The sequence below is a fragment of the Mobula birostris genome, chromosome 11 (assembly GCF_030028105.1).
Source record: "Mobula birostris isolate sMobBir1 chromosome 11, sMobBir1.hap1, whole genome shotgun sequence".
Classification (NCBI taxonomy): domain Eukaryota; kingdom Metazoa; phylum Chordata; class Chondrichthyes; order Myliobatiformes; family Myliobatidae; genus Mobula; species Mobula birostris.
Genome location: NC_092380.1, coordinates 98,291,132 through 98,310,397, shown reverse-complemented (window position 1 = coordinate 98,310,397; position 19,266 = coordinate 98,291,132). Strand labels below are relative to the sequence as shown.

General features: G+C 41.8%; 1 protein-coding gene across 3 annotated transcripts in view; it reads left to right on the top strand.

The window, feature by feature from the left end:
• The window catches only part of prmt3 (protein arginine methyltransferase 3), a 286,249-nt gene that overhangs the window by 234,981 nt on the left and 32,002 nt on the right, over positions 1 to 19,266 (top strand). For 2 of the 3 annotated variants that reach the window (XM_072272745.1, XM_072272744.1), the window contains 2 exons: positions 11,599 to 11,649; positions 13,439 to 13,526. In XM_072272745.1, the coding sequence (XP_072128846.1) occupies positions 11,599 to 11,649; positions 13,439 to 13,526 (139 nt within the window). Of the gene's footprint in view, positions 1 to 3,638; positions 3,742 to 11,598; positions 11,650 to 13,438; positions 13,527 to 19,266 lie in introns of those variants that run through there. The other variant, XM_072272746.1, reaches the window with a different exon arrangement.

The following is a 19,266-nucleotide window of genomic DNA, read 5'->3' as shown; positions in this document are numbered from 1 at the left end:
AGGTCCTCCAGACAAGACAACATCCTTGTAATTTTTTTCTGCACTCTTTCAACCTTATTTACATCTTTCCTGCTGGTAGGCGAGCAAAACTACACATAATACTCCAAATTAGGCCTCACCAATATCTTGTACAACTTGAACATAACGTTCCATCTCCTGTACACAATCCTTTGATTTATGAAGACCAAAGTGCCAAAAGCTTTCTTTATGACACCATCAACCTGTGACACCATTTTCAATCAATTATGGACCTGTATCCACGCTCCTCGGTGCCCTACCATTCACTGTGTAAGACCTACCCTGGTTGGTCCTGCCAAAATGCAACACTTCACACTTGTCTGCATTAAATTTCATTTGCCACTTTTCAGCCCATTTTTCCAGCTGGTCCACTGGTTATCCCCAGTGGTTCAAGAGCCTGATGGTTGAGGGGTAATGACTGTTTCTGATCCAGGTGGTATGAGTACTGAGGCTCCTATATCTTCTTCCTGATAGCAGCAGCGAGAAGAGAGCATGATCTGACTCCTGGGGTCCCTGATAGTGGATGCTGCTTTCTTCGTAATTGTACCTATGTGCTGGGCCCAGGGCAAGTCCTCTGAATTGAAAACACTGAGATAACTTAAAGTTGCTGACCCTCTCTACCTCTGATTCCCCCAAATGAGGACTCGCTCATGGACCTCCGGTTTCCTTCTCCTGAAATCAATAATCCGCTCCTGGGTCTTGTTATCATTATGTGAGAGGTTGTTATTGTGGTACCACTCAGCCAAATTTTCAATCTCCCTCCTACATGCTGCTCTATCACCACTATTGAATTGGCCAATGACTCTGGCGTCGTCAGAGAACTTAAATATGGCATTGGAGCTGTGCTTAGCCACACAGCAGTAAGTGTAAAGCGAGTAGAGCAGAGACTAAGCACATGGCCTTGTGGTGCACCTGTGCGGATGGAGATTGTTGAAGAGAACTGACTGGGATCTGCAAGTGAGGAAACTTGAGGATCCAACTGTACAAGGAGATAATGAGGCCAAGGTCCTGAAGCTTGTTGATAAGTTTTGAGGGGATTAAATGCCAACCTCTGGTCAATAAAGAGCATCCTGATGTATGCATCCTTGCTGTCCAGATGTTCCAGGACTGAATGAAGAGCCAATGAAATGGCATCTGCTATCGGCTGGTTGTGCTGGTAGGCAAATTGGAGCGGATCCAAGTCACCTCTGGGGCAGGAGTTCAATGTGTTTCATCACCAACCTCTCAAAACACTTTATCACAGTGGATGTAAGTGCTACTGGGCAATAGTCATTGAGGCAAGTTATCCTTATCCTAGCATAAGTTTGAAAAAGAGGAGGTTAGTATCTTTCCCCTGTGTCCGAGCCAACACTTATCCCTTCAGGAATATCACCAAAGAAAGACATTGATTTTGTGGAAATTTCCTGTCATGTTTCCAACGTGATAATTGTGAGTATTCCTCTATTTTATGAACAACTCGTGTGTCTGTTGAAAATCAACAAGAATTTATTCAGCGCCAACGAAGAATGGCATTCCCTACTGGAAAGTTTATTGTAGCATGGTGGGAATACAGAGCTGACGTTACAATCGAATCACTTGTGATTATCATGATAGAGTAGCCTTGACAAATCAAAATATTAAAAATCAACCTGTGTGGAAAACTTCGCTCACCTCAACACAGAACTGATTCACAACCTACACTCATTTTCAAGGGACTCTGCAACTCATGTTCTCGGTATTATTTATTTATTTGTTTGTCTATTATTTATTATTATTTATGTTTTTTTATATATTTGTCAGTGTGTCTTTTGCACATTAGATATTTGTCAGTCTTTATTTGTGTCTAGTTTTTCTTCGGTTCTTTTGTTTTTCTTCGTTCTTTAGTGCACAGGTGAGTGATAAAAATCTGAGGGAATCAATGGGAGTAAGGGGAGAGTAAAATAAAATTCATGTAGGGTTAATGTGTAAATGAGGGGCAGCATGAACAGTGGGCTGAAGAGCTTGTTCTGTGCTGTATGATTCTGTGACTATGACCGTAAGGCATCCACATATTTGCCCGTCCGAGAAGGCTGTACAGTAGGTTTTCTCTCCTACAGTGGGATAACCATCATTTTCCGATTGTGAATTCTAGTGCATGTTAGATGCTCATTTGAATGTCTGAAATGGGGCACCCAACCTGGGATGCACAGACCTATTGCTTAATGGTACTGGTCCATAGCATAAAAAGGCTGGAAGCCCTTGCTCTAAACATAGAACATTACAGCACAGAACAGACCTTTGACCCACGATGTTGTGCAAACCTTTTAACCTTCTCTGAGATCAATCTAACATAACCCTCCATTTTTTTCTACCATCCATGTTCTATCTAAGAGTCCCTTAAATGTCCCTAATGTGTCTGCCTCTACCACCACCTCTGGCAGGGTGTTTCATTCACCCAGCACTCTCTGTGTAAAAGAAACCGTACCTCTGACTTTCCCCTATACTTTCCTCCAATCATCTTAAAATTATGCTCCTATTATCCATTTCTGACCTGAGAAATATTCTCTAGTTGTCCACTTGATCTGTGTCTCTTATCATCTTATACGCATCTATCAAGACACCTCACGTTCACCCCAAAGAGAAAAGCCCTAGCTTTTCCATGTCCTAATAAGACATACTCTCGAATCCAGGCAACATCCTGGTAAATCTCCTCTAGGTAGGGAGTTTAGCATGAGGCATACATAGTGTAGTTGCTAGCACAATGCTTTACGTTACAGATGACCCGGGTTCAATTACCATGCTGCCTGTATGGAGTTTGGGTTTGCAAGGGTTGCCTCTGGATTTTCCAGTTTCCTCCCACAGTCCAAAGATGTTCCAGCTGGTAGGTTAATTAGTCATTGTAAATTATCCTGTAATTAGGCTTGGATTAAATCGGAGGATTGCTGGGCTGCGTGGTTCGAAAGGCTGGAAAGGCCTATTCCATGCTGTATCTCAATAAATAAATAAACATAACGACTAAGTAGTCAACCATTTACAACAAATATCATCCGAAACTTCATCTTTTGGATTCCCCACCTCAGCAGTGCAGATGCATATTGATCTAGTGTATTTGAGGCTGAGGTCAGTCTAGGGTAATAAGGGATATGGGGTTCAGGGAAGGAAATGAATGCAGAGCCACCAAGAGGAGACAATTGGCCCACTCTTCTGTTTTTGTTCTCAAGTTGAGTATGTGGACACAGTGGGGGGTTAGAAACCTAAACAAATCATCAGAAAAGTAATGGATGATCTTTATTCTCTCCCTCCCCACCCATCAAACACTGAAGGCATGGACAGTAGTTGTTACTGAGGCCTTATGTAAGCACATAGATCACTTTCAGATTATGTTATCAGGCTAAAGGCTGATTTATACTTGTGCATACGGGCTACGCCTTAGGCCTGGTTTATACTACTACGTAGCCCTATGCCGTAGCGAGCATGCGTTGTGTCTGCGTCGCTCTGCAATTCACTGCCAAAACGCTAGTTGGGGGTGGGGTTTCTATGCCACTGTGTTGAGCTTCTTTGTGAGAGACATGGACAAGGAAATGCATTTCAAATATTTTCAGATGTAGGCAGGTAGATTTGGTGATTTGGTTCATTGTCTCCAACCATTTATTTCACATCAGTGTACAGACATGGTGGAGAAAAGCAACCGGAAATGCGTAGGAGGAAATGCGATGCTACCAAGCGGACCAATCACAGTTGTAGCGGTCTGCGTCGCCACGACGTGTGAGTTAATTTTTTGGGGAGGTGCATGTCACCCTACGGCGTAGGGTACGCGGTACTTATGGCGTACATTTGACGCAGAAGTATAAATTGGGCTTAGCTGAGGATGGCTTTGCCTCTCCCAGTGTTGTGGCAAAAGAGGCTTCAAAGTTACACAGAGTCATATAGCCAGACACAGGGCCTTCTGCCCATCTGGTTCATGCCAACCAAGATACCCATTCAGCTGGTCCCATTTGCCAGAGTTTGGCCTATGACCTTCTAAACCTTTCCAATCTATGCACCTGTCCCACTATCTTTTATTGTTCATTCTTAATATTTCCGTTTTGAAATTTTCAAACGAGTGATAGGAGGAATGGGAAGTCTGTTAGCCTGCTAGAAAAGATACTTATCCTCTGTCGGAACTCTCGCCACCAGCACCAGTACTTTTGTGGCAAAGACCATTGCTTCTACTCCCTGCCTTCCAGAGATAACTCATTCCTTCCATCCCTCTACTGTTTACCAATATTTGAGAGCTGGCCTTGAAATTATCACCTCTCAGATCACAATTAGGACAATTTGGGAGATGTCTTGGCCATGGCCCGCCCTGCAGTTAAAATTGAGGATTCGCTGCCTTGACTAGTGCTTTAAGCAAGACCACTTGGACAAGTGACCAAAGGTTGCCTGCTGTGACACAACCTCATCAAGGATCAACTTTACATGTATTAGGAATTTGCCATGATGTGTTGGCCAGGGGACAATACGCAACAAAAAATAACATTCAATATTTATAAACAATAAAAAATTATATAAAATTAAAGAGTTAAACTCAGTGGTCACTTTATTAGATAAACCTGTACATCTGCTCATTAATGCAAATATCTAATCAGCCATTCATGTAGCAGCAACTCATTGCATAAAAGCATGCAGATATGGTCAAGAGGTTCAGTTGTTGTTCAGACCAAACAGCAGAATGGGGAAGGAAGGTGATCTAAGTAACTTTGTGTAATGATTGTTGGTGCCAGATGGGGTGGTTTGAGTATCTCAGAAACTGCTGATCTCCTGGGATTTTCACACACACAACAATCTCTAAAGTTTACAGAGAATGGTGCAAAAAACACAGTGAGTAGCAGTTCTGAGGGTGAAAACACCTTGTTAATGAGAGTTCAGAAGAGAATGACCAGACTGATTGAAGCTGACAGGAAGGCAACAGTCACCCAAATAACCACCTGTTGCAACAGTGGTGTGCAGAAGAGCATCACTGAACATACAACACGTTGTCCTTGAAGTGGATGGGCTACAGCAGCAGAAGACCACAGACATGCACTTAGTGGCCACTTTATTAGGTACAGGAAATTTAATAGGTCGGTGGGGAGAGGGCTACAAAAATGGTGGCTCAGATTAATTGTCTGGGAGAAGAAACTTTTAAAATGGTGTAAAGTTTTTTTTTTGTTTCAATAGCCCTTTTGTACTTTCCAGAAGGGAGCTTTTGGAAAAGGCAGGTGAGTGGGTAGTGTTGACACTGATTTTTCCTGTCTGCTTCTTTACAGGTCCTGCAATTTTAGTAGACCTGTATATGAAACTTCTTTCGACAGAGAAATTGAAAATTTGGAGACCAAAAATAAAATGACAACCTTTCTTGAATCCTTCTTGTGCTAGTGATTTTGTGGGGAAACCAGATAAACAGCCTAGTTTCCTGCTTATTAGCAACAGCAGTGGTTAGCTACATACTCCACACTGACAAAAGTTCACTTTCATCATCTAATGATTTTTTTTGAGCAAATTGAATAATGTATTTTGGATCCCTGCTTAAGCTCAGCTTTAAAAACCTTTACTGCCACTTTTTCTGACTTTGCATGTTGTAGGTACCGCTGTTGGTTCGGGCTTTAAGATCATTTTCATGCATGCTGGAGAGAGTAGAAGGAATGGGTATGACCCTTGGAGGCCATCGTTGTGTGATTTTAAAGGGACTAGCTCAGAATGAAAGTGATGAGTGCATAGAAGAGGACTCCAAAGAGTTGACTGTAACTCAGAAAATCCACAATGCACTATTTTGGATATAAGTAGCTTCTTAGTCATTCTTGTTGTTTTCCAAAATAAAATGGTGTTTCAAGCACCCTTGGACCCATAATCCAAGTTGGCATGGTGACACAGCTAGTAGGGCGATCGTCCCTCAGCTCCAGCAACCCGGATTTGATTTTGACCGTCTGTCATTTCAGTGTGGAGTTTACATCGTCTCCCTGTCACCTCATGTGTTTTCCCTGAGTACTTCCTCACGTATACCACAAACATGCTGTCAGTAGGTTCATTGGCCTTCATAAATTGCCCCTAAAACGTAGGTGAGATATGGAATTTGGAGAGAATTAAGGGGAATGTGCAAAGGGTTAATGTAGGATGAGCGTAATTGGATGCAACACACATGAAACATAGAGTGTTTCCTCATTTCCATAAATGCTGCCTGACCTGCTGAGTCCCTTTGGCATTTTGTATGTGTTGCTTTGGATTTCCCGCATTTGCAGATTTTTTAATGTTTGAGTATAATTAGATGCCTGATTTTGTGGGACAAAGTTCTTGTTTCCTTATGGTATGGGTCTATGATTCTATAAGTATAACTGGCACAGTTATCTCCAATATACATCTTGAGTACATTATCGAGCCATTACATCATCAATCCCCAAAGTTACACTCAACCCTTTGGAGGGGAGGCAGTCTTCCTGCAGATACTCATTGCTTTCTCTCTCAACCAGTTTCATGAAGTGCCAAAGATAACTCTCATTCCTAGTTTCTCCAATAAATGTAAAAATGGTAGGCACACCAGAGTAACACACACAAAATGCTGGAGAAACACAGCAGGTGGGGCAGCGTCTATGGAGGGGAATAAACAGTCAATGTTTCGGTGCAAAACTCTTCATCAGGACTGGAATGGAAGGGGGAAGAAGTCAGAATAAGATGGTGGAGGAGTGGAAGGAGTACAAAATGGGAGCATTCTTCTAGGGTGCATCACAACCTGCTATGGAAGTTGTCCTGTCCAAGACTGGAAGAAGCTGCAGAAGATCGTGAACACGGTGCAGCACATCACACAAACCAATCTTCCATCCTTGGACTCACTTTACACCACATGTTGTCGGAGCAGTGCTGCCAGGATAATCAAGGACACAACACACTTTTCGTCCCTCTTCCCTCTGGGAGAAGGCTCAGGAGCTTGAAGACTCGTACGGCCAGATTTGGGAACAGCTTCTTTCCAACTGTGATAAGACTGCTGAATGGATCCTGACCTGGATCTGGGCCGTACCCTCCAAATATTCAGACCTGCCTCTCAGTTTTTTTTTGCACTACCTTACTTTCCCTTTTCTATTTTCTATTTATGATAGAAGCGCAGCCGCTCCGAATTGATATCGTATTTGTGAAGTAGCATGCCGTGCACAATCCTGATTTGATGAAGACAGCCGTGAGAAGCACGGGATAACATCTGGAGAAACTTCTGAAATGCCTGCTTCGCTGCTGCTGCTACTGTGCGATCGAGAATCTCCGGAGGGGAAGGCCCCAAATCCTCGGCTTTGTCTATTGCCTGTTACCGGGGCTGGGGTCGAAGCGCTTGGCAGAGATGGTGCTCGGTGTCGGAGAGCTGGTCGGAGGCTTGAAGTTTTCGGACAGACTTGGAGTCGGACTGTGGTTGGGTGCTTCCAGGATGCTGCATCAGCAAGTTTGCGGCGCTGGAAGCTCATGGCAGGGAGAGTTTTCTTCCTTCAACCGTCTGCGTGAGATGATGGGACTTTCGAGAGACTTTGAGATTTTTTTTTACCGTGCCCATGGTCTGTTCTTCTATCAAATTACAGTATTGCTTTGCACTGTTATAACTATATGTTATAGATATGTGGTTTTTGTCAGTCTTTTTAGTCTTGGTTTGTCTTGTGTTTCTGTGATATCATTCTGGAGGAACAAATTGTATCATTTCTTAATGCATGTGTTACTAAATGACAATAAAAGAGGAAAAAAAGAGGACTGCGTGTCCTCATAATCTGAATCTAAAAAATGATTTATAATTTAAATTTTTAATATTTACTATCGATTTGTACTCAAGGGAGCGCAAAGTGCAGAATCAAATATCGCTGTGATGATTGTACGCTCTAGTATAAATTGCTTGGCGACAATAAAGTAAAGTAAAGTGATATTTGAACCTGAGTGAGGGGGAGAGGCGATGAAATGAGAAGCTGGGAGATGATAGGCAGAAAAGGTAATAGGCTGTTTCCTCTCCATCGCTGTTATCTGACTTGCTCGCTTTCCCCAGCATCTTGTGTACGTTACTCTGGATTTCCAGCATCTGCAAAAAATTTTGTGTTTATGATTTGCAAGATCTAAACTGCGCATACTATATTTTCTGAACGTCTGATTACCAACATCTGCAATTAGTTGATTTTATTTTTTTTCACTGAACTTCAAACCAGAAAGCATGAGCAAAGTCAGTAAAACTGGATGAAAATATCTTGACTGCTGCATCAGAAATAAGGTCCAAAGTAATAATTTGGACTAATTATTCAAGTCTAGCTGCACACAAAGTGACTGCTTGCTGAAGTTGTAATAGAGGCTTTAGCTGAAGAGGGCTTCAATCTGCGAAGGAGTTTTTGTCATCAAAAGGTTGTTAACAGCACCATATAAGTAAAAGTTTGCTGTTTTAGAACGAAAATATGATTCTGTCATTCAGATATTAAAATAAATGATACATTATATCGAATGATCAGCCAGAGAAAATAGTTGAGGCCGGTACAACAATGACTTTTTAAAAAGGCGTTTGGATAAATAGGAAGGGTTTAGAGCAGGGGTTTCCAGCCTGGGAGTATAGACCTCTTGGTTAACGGTAGGGATTCCTGGCATCAAAAAAGTTTGGGAACTCCTGGTTTAGAGGGATGCAGGGAAACATGGGCAAATTGGACTAGCTTAGGTAAAAATCTTGGTTGGCATGGATGAGTTAAGCCTAAGGGCCTAGTTCCATGTTGTATTACTCTACGAGTGATAGACTGTTATGGTTGGGTATCGGCCATTGCTTTAATTAAATCTCAATGAATAGGGTTCTCATGATGCCGGAATGTGTGGCAACTCTTGTGGGCTGCCCTCTCACATATCCTTGGGTGTGTTGGTTGTTAACGTTAACAATGTACTTCACTATATATTTCGATGTACATGTGATAAATAAGTTGATCTGAATTTGAACGTGGCTTTGATCAAAGATCTTGCTCAAACACTCTTTTGGAGCACCATTTCTCCAGTTCTGACCTCTTGTGTTTGTCCCTATTTTCTTTCAGCCATCACTTATGCCAGAATCCTGTACATTGATTTCAGTTCAGTGTTCAATACCATCATCCCGCAGAGACTAGTGGAGAAACTGTCGCTGCTTGGCCTTAACACTGCCATGTGCCGCTGGATTCTGGATTTCTTGACAGAGAGACCACAGTCAGTCCGTGTTGGCAGGAACATCTCTGACTCCGTCACGCTGAGCACTGGATTCCCACAAGGCTGTGTGCTTAGCCCATTGCTGTTTACACTGCTAACACATGACTGTGCAGCCAGATTCAAGGAGAACCTGATCATTAAATTTGCTGAATGATACCACAGTGGTGGGGCTTATCAGCAAAATGATGAAACAATGTACAGGGAGGAGGTCAAACACCCAGAGAGCTGGTGCAGTGATAACAACTTGATGCTTAATGTCACCAAAACCAAGGAGATGATCGTCGATTTCAGACGGTCTCAGCCTGAGCACACATCCCTCAGCATCAGCGGCTCTGCAGTGGAGAGAGTGGAAAACATCAAGTTCCTTGGGGTGCAGATCTCGGACAATCTCACCTGGTCCAGGAACACCACTGGGATTGTGAAACGGGTCCAGCAGAGGTTGCACTTTCTGAGGAAGCTTAAACAAGCATCACTCCCCACTAACATCTTAACTACTGTGACGACAAACCAGGTTATCAGACGATTGATGCTAATGAGAGAGATAAGGGAGACAATGGAGAAACGTTCAAAATGTTAATGAGAAAGGAGAGAGAGATAACGGAAAAGAAACACAATTCAAAATATTGACAGACCAGTTGCTTTGAACCTGAACTGTTTGAAGTTTGATGGACAGGCGATACCCCAGCAGGAGGATAAAAAGAACAGGTTCGCTAAGGCACGGCACACACCACGAGATCATGAGATAATGAGACCCTGGAAGAGCGGTGTGCACCCACAAGTTGGTGGGAGTTTGGAAGTCCGGTTTGCAGGAACTGACCATAGACTCACAAGGTGAAAAGGTGCAATCGGTGGGAACCTGGTGTGTGTGTCCACCCTTGCCTGGGTGACGGGTTCACCGCGGAAGAACGGTCGTATCCAGAACGGAGGGGTCACAGTCGTGACCACAGCGGGATAGAAGACATAAAAGGGTCCGCCGGAAAGTGGGTAGAAGACATAAAAGGGTCTGCCCGAAAGCCAACTGCGAAGAACATCAAAGGTCTGCTTGAATCAAATTTCCATTCCCCCCCCCCCAACGGCACAACAGCGATTACTGCGAACTGCACTAAGCTGAACTGAACTCTGCGTCACTTAACACTGAACATTTTACCCCTAGACTGCGATAGAGTTTGGTTGATTCCTATTACCCTAGTTCTGTGTACATGTGTGTTTTATCATTGCTAACCTGTTGCATTTATATCCTTATGATTAGAGTACTGTGTTACTTATTTCTCTAATAAAACTTTATTAGTTTCTAGTAATCCAGACTCCAACTAGTGGTCCATTTCTGCTGGTTTGGCAACCCAGTTATGGGGTACGTAACACTACATTCTACAGAGGCGTGGTTGAGAGCGTGCTGACCTTTTGCATCACAACCTGGTACTCCAGCTGCAGAGCTGTCGACAAAAAAACCTTGCAGAGGGTGGTTAGGGGAGCAGAGAAGGTTATTGGGGTCTCCCTACCTTCTGTCCAAGACCCCTTACAGAGTCGGTGCCTCCAGAAGACACAGTACATCATTAAAGACCCCTCACACCCTCTCCATGAACTGTTTATTCTTCTGCCATCAGGCAAACGTTACAGGAGCATCAAGACTAAAACCACAAGGCTACTAAACAGCTTCCTCCCACAGGCAGTCAGACTGCTAAATAGTTGCTCCGACTGACTCTGCTTTGGACACTTTTAACTTGCACTGGACACATATAACTTGATTTTAACTGACATGTGGCTGTTGTGTTTTACTATTTATTGTTATGTTTATTTATTTAGTGTTGCGTTTGTTATGTTATGATTGCACTGCTCCTGGGAAACGCTGTCTCATTCTGCCCTGCAGAGCTGATGTACGGTTAAAATGACAATAAAGTTTTTTGAATCTTTGAATCTTGAATTTGGTCGACTTGGCTACTGCCACATAACTCCTGTGTTTTAGAATTCCCTCACAAAACCTCACTGCAGTTCAATCTCTTAAGCTGGTCCTCTGAGACTATCTTCTCAAGCAAGTTTTTGGTCACCTTAATAAAATGTCTTTTTTTGCATCTGGTGTCAAAATTTGCTTATGCTACTGAGATAAGTCTAGCAATGGTTTTGTTATGCTACGGCTGCCATTTCAACATAGGTTGCTGTTGGACCTAAGAATTTCTCTGTGAAGATGTTATTTTGTAGAGTTATAGAGCTACTACTTTTATTACCCTATTGGTAAAAATGTCATACAAGTGTTTTAAGACGCTGCACTACAACATTTGTCACAACTGTGGAATAATATAACAAAATCAGTCTTGATGTGAAAGGCAGCAACAACAAACCGCAAATGTCTCACATCTGCTGACATGTTAGTCAGCGAATTGTGCACATTTATATATACAGTATATTTTGTTTTGATTTTATGTTGTGCTTTTATTTCAGGCAATTGCTGGCTACTTTGATATTTCATTTGAGAAGAATTGCAACAGTAAGGTAAGGACTTGCAACAGCAGGGCTCTCTGCACAGTGCATATACAGAATAGGACGCTCGCTTACTTAATTGCAAAGCTGTTTTGCCAGAAAGCGTATAATATAGCACAGAAGGGAGCCATTCAGCATACTTTTCCTATGCCAACTCTTTGAATTAGCCTCACTTCTGTATTCTTTCTCTATAGTCCTGAATGTGTTAACATTCCAAGTACATATGTTCAATCCTCCATTGAAAGTCACTATTGAATCTGCTTCCCCATTCCTTACAAGCAACGTATTTTCATGCCTAATAATTTACTTCTTTGAAAAGAAATCGCCACATCTTTCCCTTTACTTCTTTAGCTTCAAAACACAAAGCAGGACATTCAAAGAAATATATGATTTCACTGATGTTGCTCCCGTCCTGATGAAGTCTCGGCTTGAAACGTCGACTGTTTATTCATTAAATAAGAACATAAGAAATAGGAGCAGGGCAGCACTCACAACACACAGGAGGAACTCAGCAGGTCAGGCGGCATCCGTGGAAATGGTCAGTCAACGTTTCGGGCCGGAATCCTTCGTCAGGACCTGCATCTGCAGAGCATTTTGTGTAAATAGGAGCAGAGTCGGCCTTCTGGCCTGTCGGGTCTGCCCTGCCGTTCAATAAGATCATAGCTGATTTGGCCATGGACTCATCTCCACCTACCTGCCTTTTCCCTATAACCCTTAATTCCCCTACTTTGCAAAAATCTATCCAACCTTGTCTTAAGTATATTTACTGAGGTGGCCTCCACTGCTACATTGGGCAGAGAATCCCATAGATTCGCCACTCTCTGGGAAAAGCAATTCCTCCTCATCTCTGTCCTAAATCTACTCCCCTGAACCTTGAGGCAATGTCCCCTAGTTTTAGCCTCACCTACCAGTGGAAACAAATTCCCTGCCTCTATCTTATCTATGAGTTAGAAAGATGCTGCCTGACCTGCTGAGATCTTCCAGCTTTTTTGTGTGTGTTGCTCTGGATTTTCAGCATCAGTAGAATCTCTTGTGTTGACTATTTCTCTTCCTTTTTTTTAGTTTTAAGATGTTGAGGCATGAATGGAGATTATATCTTTTTTACATAAAACCAAGCAATTGTCACAGTTGGAATTGCAGATTTATCCCATGGCACAGAAGCACAGCAGTTAGTACAGCGCTTCACAATGCCGGCTGTTAGATCAGGATTCATTTCCCACCGCCGTCTGTCAGGAGCTTATATTTCTCCTCCCAAGACCGCATGGGTTTCCTCCGGGTGTTCCAGTTTCCTCCCATGTTCCAAAGACATAAGATTACCGTTAGTGAGCTGTGGCATACTGTGTTATCATCAGAAGCATGCTGACACTTGCGAGCTTCCCAGCACAATCCTTGCCGATGTGATTTGGCTCAAGTGATGCACTTCACGCAAACACAAGGAAATCTGCAAATGCTGGAATTTCAAGCAACACACATAAAAGTTGCTGGTGAACGCAGCAGACAAGGCAGCATCTCTAGGAAGAGGTACAGTCGACTGTACCTTTTCCTAGAGATGCTGCCTGGCCCACTGTGTTCACCAGCAACTTTTATGTCTGATGCATTTCACTGTGTGTTTCTATGTGACAAATAAAGCTAATCTTTTCTTTACACCCTCGGAATTTATACAAAGGTTCATCTTTATCAGATCTGGTCATTATATTCTTCATGTCTATTTGTATTGGGTGCTGTTTATGCGCAAGGGTGAGTGTGCTGCTTCTTCAGAAATAATGCCTTTCATCAGATACCTTTGTACTTTGGGTTCCAGGTCATGTTCTCCACTGGTCCAAGAAGCACCAAAACTCACTGGAAACAAACTGTGTTTCTTCTCGAACATTCCATCTCAGTAAAAAAAGGTAACTGATTTGTCCAGTGTGCATCTCCCTGCAGGCATGAGGCTTTCACAAAGCACATAGCTTTGGATAGCTGATTACGCCTGCTGCAGTGACACAAATCTAACTATAGAGCTGTACTTATTAACTATTTTTAATGCTTTGCTAATTATTATGGGTTCATTTTAGACAACACTATTATGTGAAATTAATGGTTCGCTTGCTTCCTCGATTTTGATGGCTTGCACGAATGACAGGAACAAAAATAATGGCAACAGTGCAGAATGAATTATTAGCCTCGTATGTCCAGGGTACGTTCAGAGATTAACGTGGACCTATGCCAGTGGAAGGGTCTGAGCAGCTGCCCTCCACTTAGCGTTTTGTCCTTAAAAAAAAGTCTCTGCATTTCATCAAATGAAACCTGCAGATGTTAAAAGTGTTATGTTCCCTCCAGTTACTAATGTAACCTGAAGGGAAAGTGTCATTTTTCTTTAGAGCCTCATCAAATGCCAGCAGCAGAGAGGGAAAAAAAATCATATATTAGGCAGGACCCATCTGTTTAAATAAAGGTAAAGAATCAACTAAACAGAAATAATTGAAAATGATTGGGGTCCACTATCTGGCAAAGTATAATTGCCAGTCCATGTGTGTTTTTATATATCAAATTTCTGTGTATTTATATTGTCTTCGTGTTCTGATTCAAATCGTTTTGCTCTTTTATTCAATGGTGTTTTAGGCACGGTGGTTTGAAAGTGCAACAACACACAAATTAAACACTCCTGATTACATTGCCAAGATTAATACAGTGGGATTTAACTTGTAATAGAGGAATCTTTCAGTTACAACTCGATCGCCTCTGATAAATTACTTAGATATGACAATTCCCTATTTGTTTTCCTTTCTCTTGCTGAGGAGTTAATCTTTTACTTGGATAGAATGTCATCCATTTCGGGGATTCTGTGTTCGCCAAGATGGATGATATACTATCCAAGTAAAAGAAATCCTTTGAAATTGAGAGATTTGTGAAGCTCCATCACTTATATTGAAATAAAATTTGACTTGCGCCAAGATATATCTTCAACGTCTGATAGATATGAGGCAGCACTTCTCTGATAGATCCCTGTTGTGCCTTGTAATAGATAGCAATCAGAAATTCAAACCGTTGTTAAAGATTTATTTGAAATGGGTCAGGTTTAATATCACTGGCAAATGTGAAATTTGTTGTCTTTGCAGTAGCAGTACAGTGCAATACATAATAATAGAAAACTGTGAAATACAGTAAATATATCTATATAGTTAAATTAAATAAATAGTGCAAAAATAGAAATAAAAAAGTAGTGAGGTAGTGTTCATGAGTTCAAAGTCCATTTAGGAATCGAATGGCAGAGGGGAAGAAGCTGTTCCTGAATTGTTGAGTGTGTACCTTCAGGCTTCTGTACCTCCTCCCTGGTGGTAGCAATGAGAATAAGATATGGCTTCACTGATGGGGGTCCTTAATAATGGATGCTCCTTTTCTGAGGCATTGCTTCTTGAATATACCCTGGATATACAGAGGCTAATGCCCATGATGGAGCTGGCTAACTTTACAAGTCCCTGCAGCTTATTTCGATCCTGTGCCGTCGCAATGGGTCAGTGGTTGTATTCGGAAAAATTACAATAATGCCTACAGTAATTCAGTCATAAGAATGTATTAGTCATACATCCCGATCCATTGATAATTTAAAATAGGTAATTATTTAGCTGTGTTCAGTATTAAAAGAAACAAACAAATCTGCAATTTATATTTCATTGTTTGCTCTGACAGCCCTTTCAGGGGAGCCAAGGCTGTGCTGATATCAGAATCAGAATCAAGTTTATTATTACCAGCATGTGTCGTGAAATTTGTTAACTTAGCAGCAGCAGTTCAATGCAACACATAATATAGAAGGAAAAATAAATAAATAAATTGTGGTATACGTATATTAAATAGATTAAAAATCGTGCAAAAACAGGAATACTGTATATTAAAAAAAGGTGAGGTAGTGTCCAAGCCTTCAATATCCATTTAGGAATCGGATGGCAGAGGGGAAGAAGCTGTTCCTGAATCGCTGAGTGTGTGCCTTCAGGCTTCTGTACCTCCTACCTGATGGTAACAGTGAGAAAAGGGCATGCCCTGGGCGCTGGAGGGCCTTAATAATGGATGTTGCCTTTCTGAGACACCGCTCCCTGAAGACGTCCTGCGTACTTTGAGGGCTAGTACCCAAGTTGGAGCTGACTAGATTTACAACCCTCTGCAGCTTTCTTCTGAAATCAATAAAGTCATTACATGTACAATGGTGCTAGAAAGTTTGTGAATCCTGTAGAATTTTCTCTGTTTCTGCATAAATATGACCTAAAATGTGGTCAGAACTTCACATAAGTCCTAAAACTAGATAAAGAGAACCCAATTAAATAAATAACACAAAAAAACTTTATACTTGTTCATTTATTTATTGAGAAAAATGATCCAATATTACATGTTTATGTTGGAAAAAGTATGTGATCCTCTATGGTAATGCTTTCTACAAAATCTGTTTAGAGTCTGATGTTCCAATCAATGAGATGAGATTGGAGGTGGGGGTTGTAGAGGTGCCCTGCCCTATAAAAAAGACACACAAAGTTAAGTTACTGACAGAGTCTGCTCTTCTCAAGAAAGATCTGTTTATGTGCACCATGCCTCGATCAAAACAACTTTCAGAAGATCTTAGAAGAAGAATTGTAGAGATGCATAAAGCTGGAGAAGGCTACAAAAGCATTTCCAAAGACTTGGGGGTTCATCAGTCCACAATAAGAGAAATTGTCTACAAGTGCAGGAAACTCAGTATTGTTGCTGCTCTCCGTAGGAGTGGGCATCCTGCAGAGATCACACGAAGAGCGCACCGTGCAATATTGAAGAAGGTGAAAGAGAACCCAAGGGTAACAGAAAAAGACCTGTGGAAATTTCTAGAACTTGCTAAAGTCTCTGTTCATGTATCCACTATAACAAAAACACTGAACAAAAATGGCGTTCATGGAGGAAGCCACTGTTCTCCAAAAAAAAAAATTGCTGCACATCTCAACTTTGCAAAAGACTACCTGGATGTTCCACAATGCTTCTGGGACAATGTTCCGTGGACAGATGAGACAAAAGTTGAACTTTTTGGTCAAAATGCACATTGCTGTGTTTGGAAGAAAAAGGGCACTGCACACCAACACCAAGACCTCACCCCAACTGTGAAGCGTGGTGGAAAGAGCATCATGGTTTGGGGCTGCTTTGCTGTTTGCAATTGGTGAGAGATACAAATTCAAAATTGTATCAAGACAATCTCAGGACAGCAGGCCGTCACTTGAAGCTTAATACAAGTTGGATAATGCAACAAGACAATGATCCAAAAGACAAGAGTAAATCAACAACAGAATGGTTTAAAACAAAAAAAAAATCCTGTTTTGGAATGGCCACGTCAAATTCCTGACTTTAGTCCTATAGAAATGCTGTGGTAGGACCTGAAGCAAGCATTTCATGTAAGGAAGCCCACCAACATCCCACAGTTAATGCAGTTTTGTAAGGAGAAATGGCCTAAAGTTCCTCCAAGTCGATGTGCAGGACTGATCAACAGTTACTAGAAACATTTGGTTGACGTTATTGTGGTACAAGAGGGTCACACCCGTTACTGAAAGCAAAGGGTCACATACTTGTTCCAACAAATACATTGTAATATTGGATCATTTTTCTCAATAAATAAATGAACCAGTATAATGTTTTGGTGTTATTTATTTAATGGGTTCTCTTTGTCTAGTTTTAGGACTAGCGTGAAGATCTGATCACATTTTAGGCCATATTTAGAGTATGAGAACACTCAGTCCTCTTTTATTGTCATATAGAAATGCATACATGCATTAAGAAATGATACAATGTTTCTCCGGAGTGATATCACAGAAAACAAGACAGACCAAAGACTAACACTGACTGAACCACATAATTATAACATATAGTGCAAAACAATACCATAATTTGATAAAGAACAGACCATGGGCACAGTAAAAAAAAGTCTCAAAGTCCCGAGTCAAACGACTCCCCGATAGCAGGCAGCAAAAAGAAGGAACTCCCTGCCATAAACCTCCAGGCACTGTCAACTTGTCGATACCTTGGAAGCAGCCGACCCCAGCCGACACTGAGTCCATCCCGTCCGAAAACTTCGAGCTTCCGACCAGCCCCTCCGATACAGCCTCCCGAGCGCCATCCTCTGCCGAGCGCTTTCGACCTCGCCTCGGCCGCTGAAACACGCAAAGCCGAGGATTTCGGGGCCTTCAGCTCCAGAGATTCCGGTTACCACACAGTAACAGCGGCAGCGAAGCAGGTATTTCAGAAGTTTTCCAGATGTTCTGCTGTGCTCTCACATCTGTCTCCATCAAATCAGAATTGTGCACGGTCCCCTACTTGACAGATTGCAGATATCATTCACCGAAGTGGCCGTGCGCGCTGCCGTCGCGCCGCCATCTTCTCCCCCCCCCCCCCTCCCGGGAGGATTATGCAGAAATAGAGAAAATTCTACAGGGTTCACAAACTATCTAGCACTACTATAGTATTTATGTAAAAGGGTAAAGCAGGTATCACATGTGCCAATGCTTTGCCCCGTTCTTCTCTGCTGATAGAATTTTCTGTTCCCTTGCCACACTAACACCAGTAAATAATTTTTCATTTGATTCTGAAGGAAGATACAAGTATAAATTGAGGGGATATCATCCTAACATTGGTAAACATGATATGTGGAACTGGCTACATTATTACACAATACAGTCAGCAGAATTAAAGCAGGCTTAAGTAAACTCATAACATGACAAGCAAATTCCATGTATGTAGCATTAATAAATGATTACTTAGACAGGACCAGTATCTGAAAAAAAATCTCTTATTTTTGAGACATCAGAATCAATCAGGTTTATTATAACTGGCATGCGACGTGAAATTTGTTAACTTAACAGCAGCAGTTCAATGCAATACATAATCTAGCAGAGAAAAAAAAATCAATGAAATAAAAGTAATAATAAATAAACAAGTAAATCAATTATGTATATTGATTAGATTTTTTAAAACGTGCAAAAACAGATATACTGTATATTTTTTAAAAAGTGAGGTAGTGTCCAAAGATTCAATATCCATTTAGGAATTGGATGATGGAGGGGAAGAAGCTGTTTCTGAATCACTGAGTGTGTGCCTTCAGGCTTCTGTACCTCCTACCTGATGGTAACAGTGAGAAATTGGCATACCCTGGGTGCTGTAGGTCTTTAATAATGGATGCTGCCTTTCTGAGACACTGCTCCCTAAAGATGTCCTGGGTTCTTTGTAGGCTAGTACCCAATTTGGAGCTAGCTAGATTTACAACCTTCTGCAGCTTCTTTTGGTCCTGTGCAGTAGCCCCTCCATACCAGACAGTGATGCAGCCTGTCAAACTGCGCTCCACGACTTCACAAAAACTATAGAAGTTTTAGAGTATATTTGTTGACATGCCAAATCTCTTCAAACTCCTAATAAAGTACAGCTGCTCCCTGCAATTGGATCCTCAATTTGCTAACTGGAAGATGACAATCTGTGCGGATTGGTGATTACATACCCTCCTCACTGGCAATCAGCACTGGCGCACTTCAGGGGTGTGTGCTTAGCCCACTGCTCTACTCTATATCCACATGACTGTGTGGCTCAGCATAGCTCAAATACCATCTATAAACTTGTTGATGATACAGCCATTGTTGGTAGACTCTCAGGTGG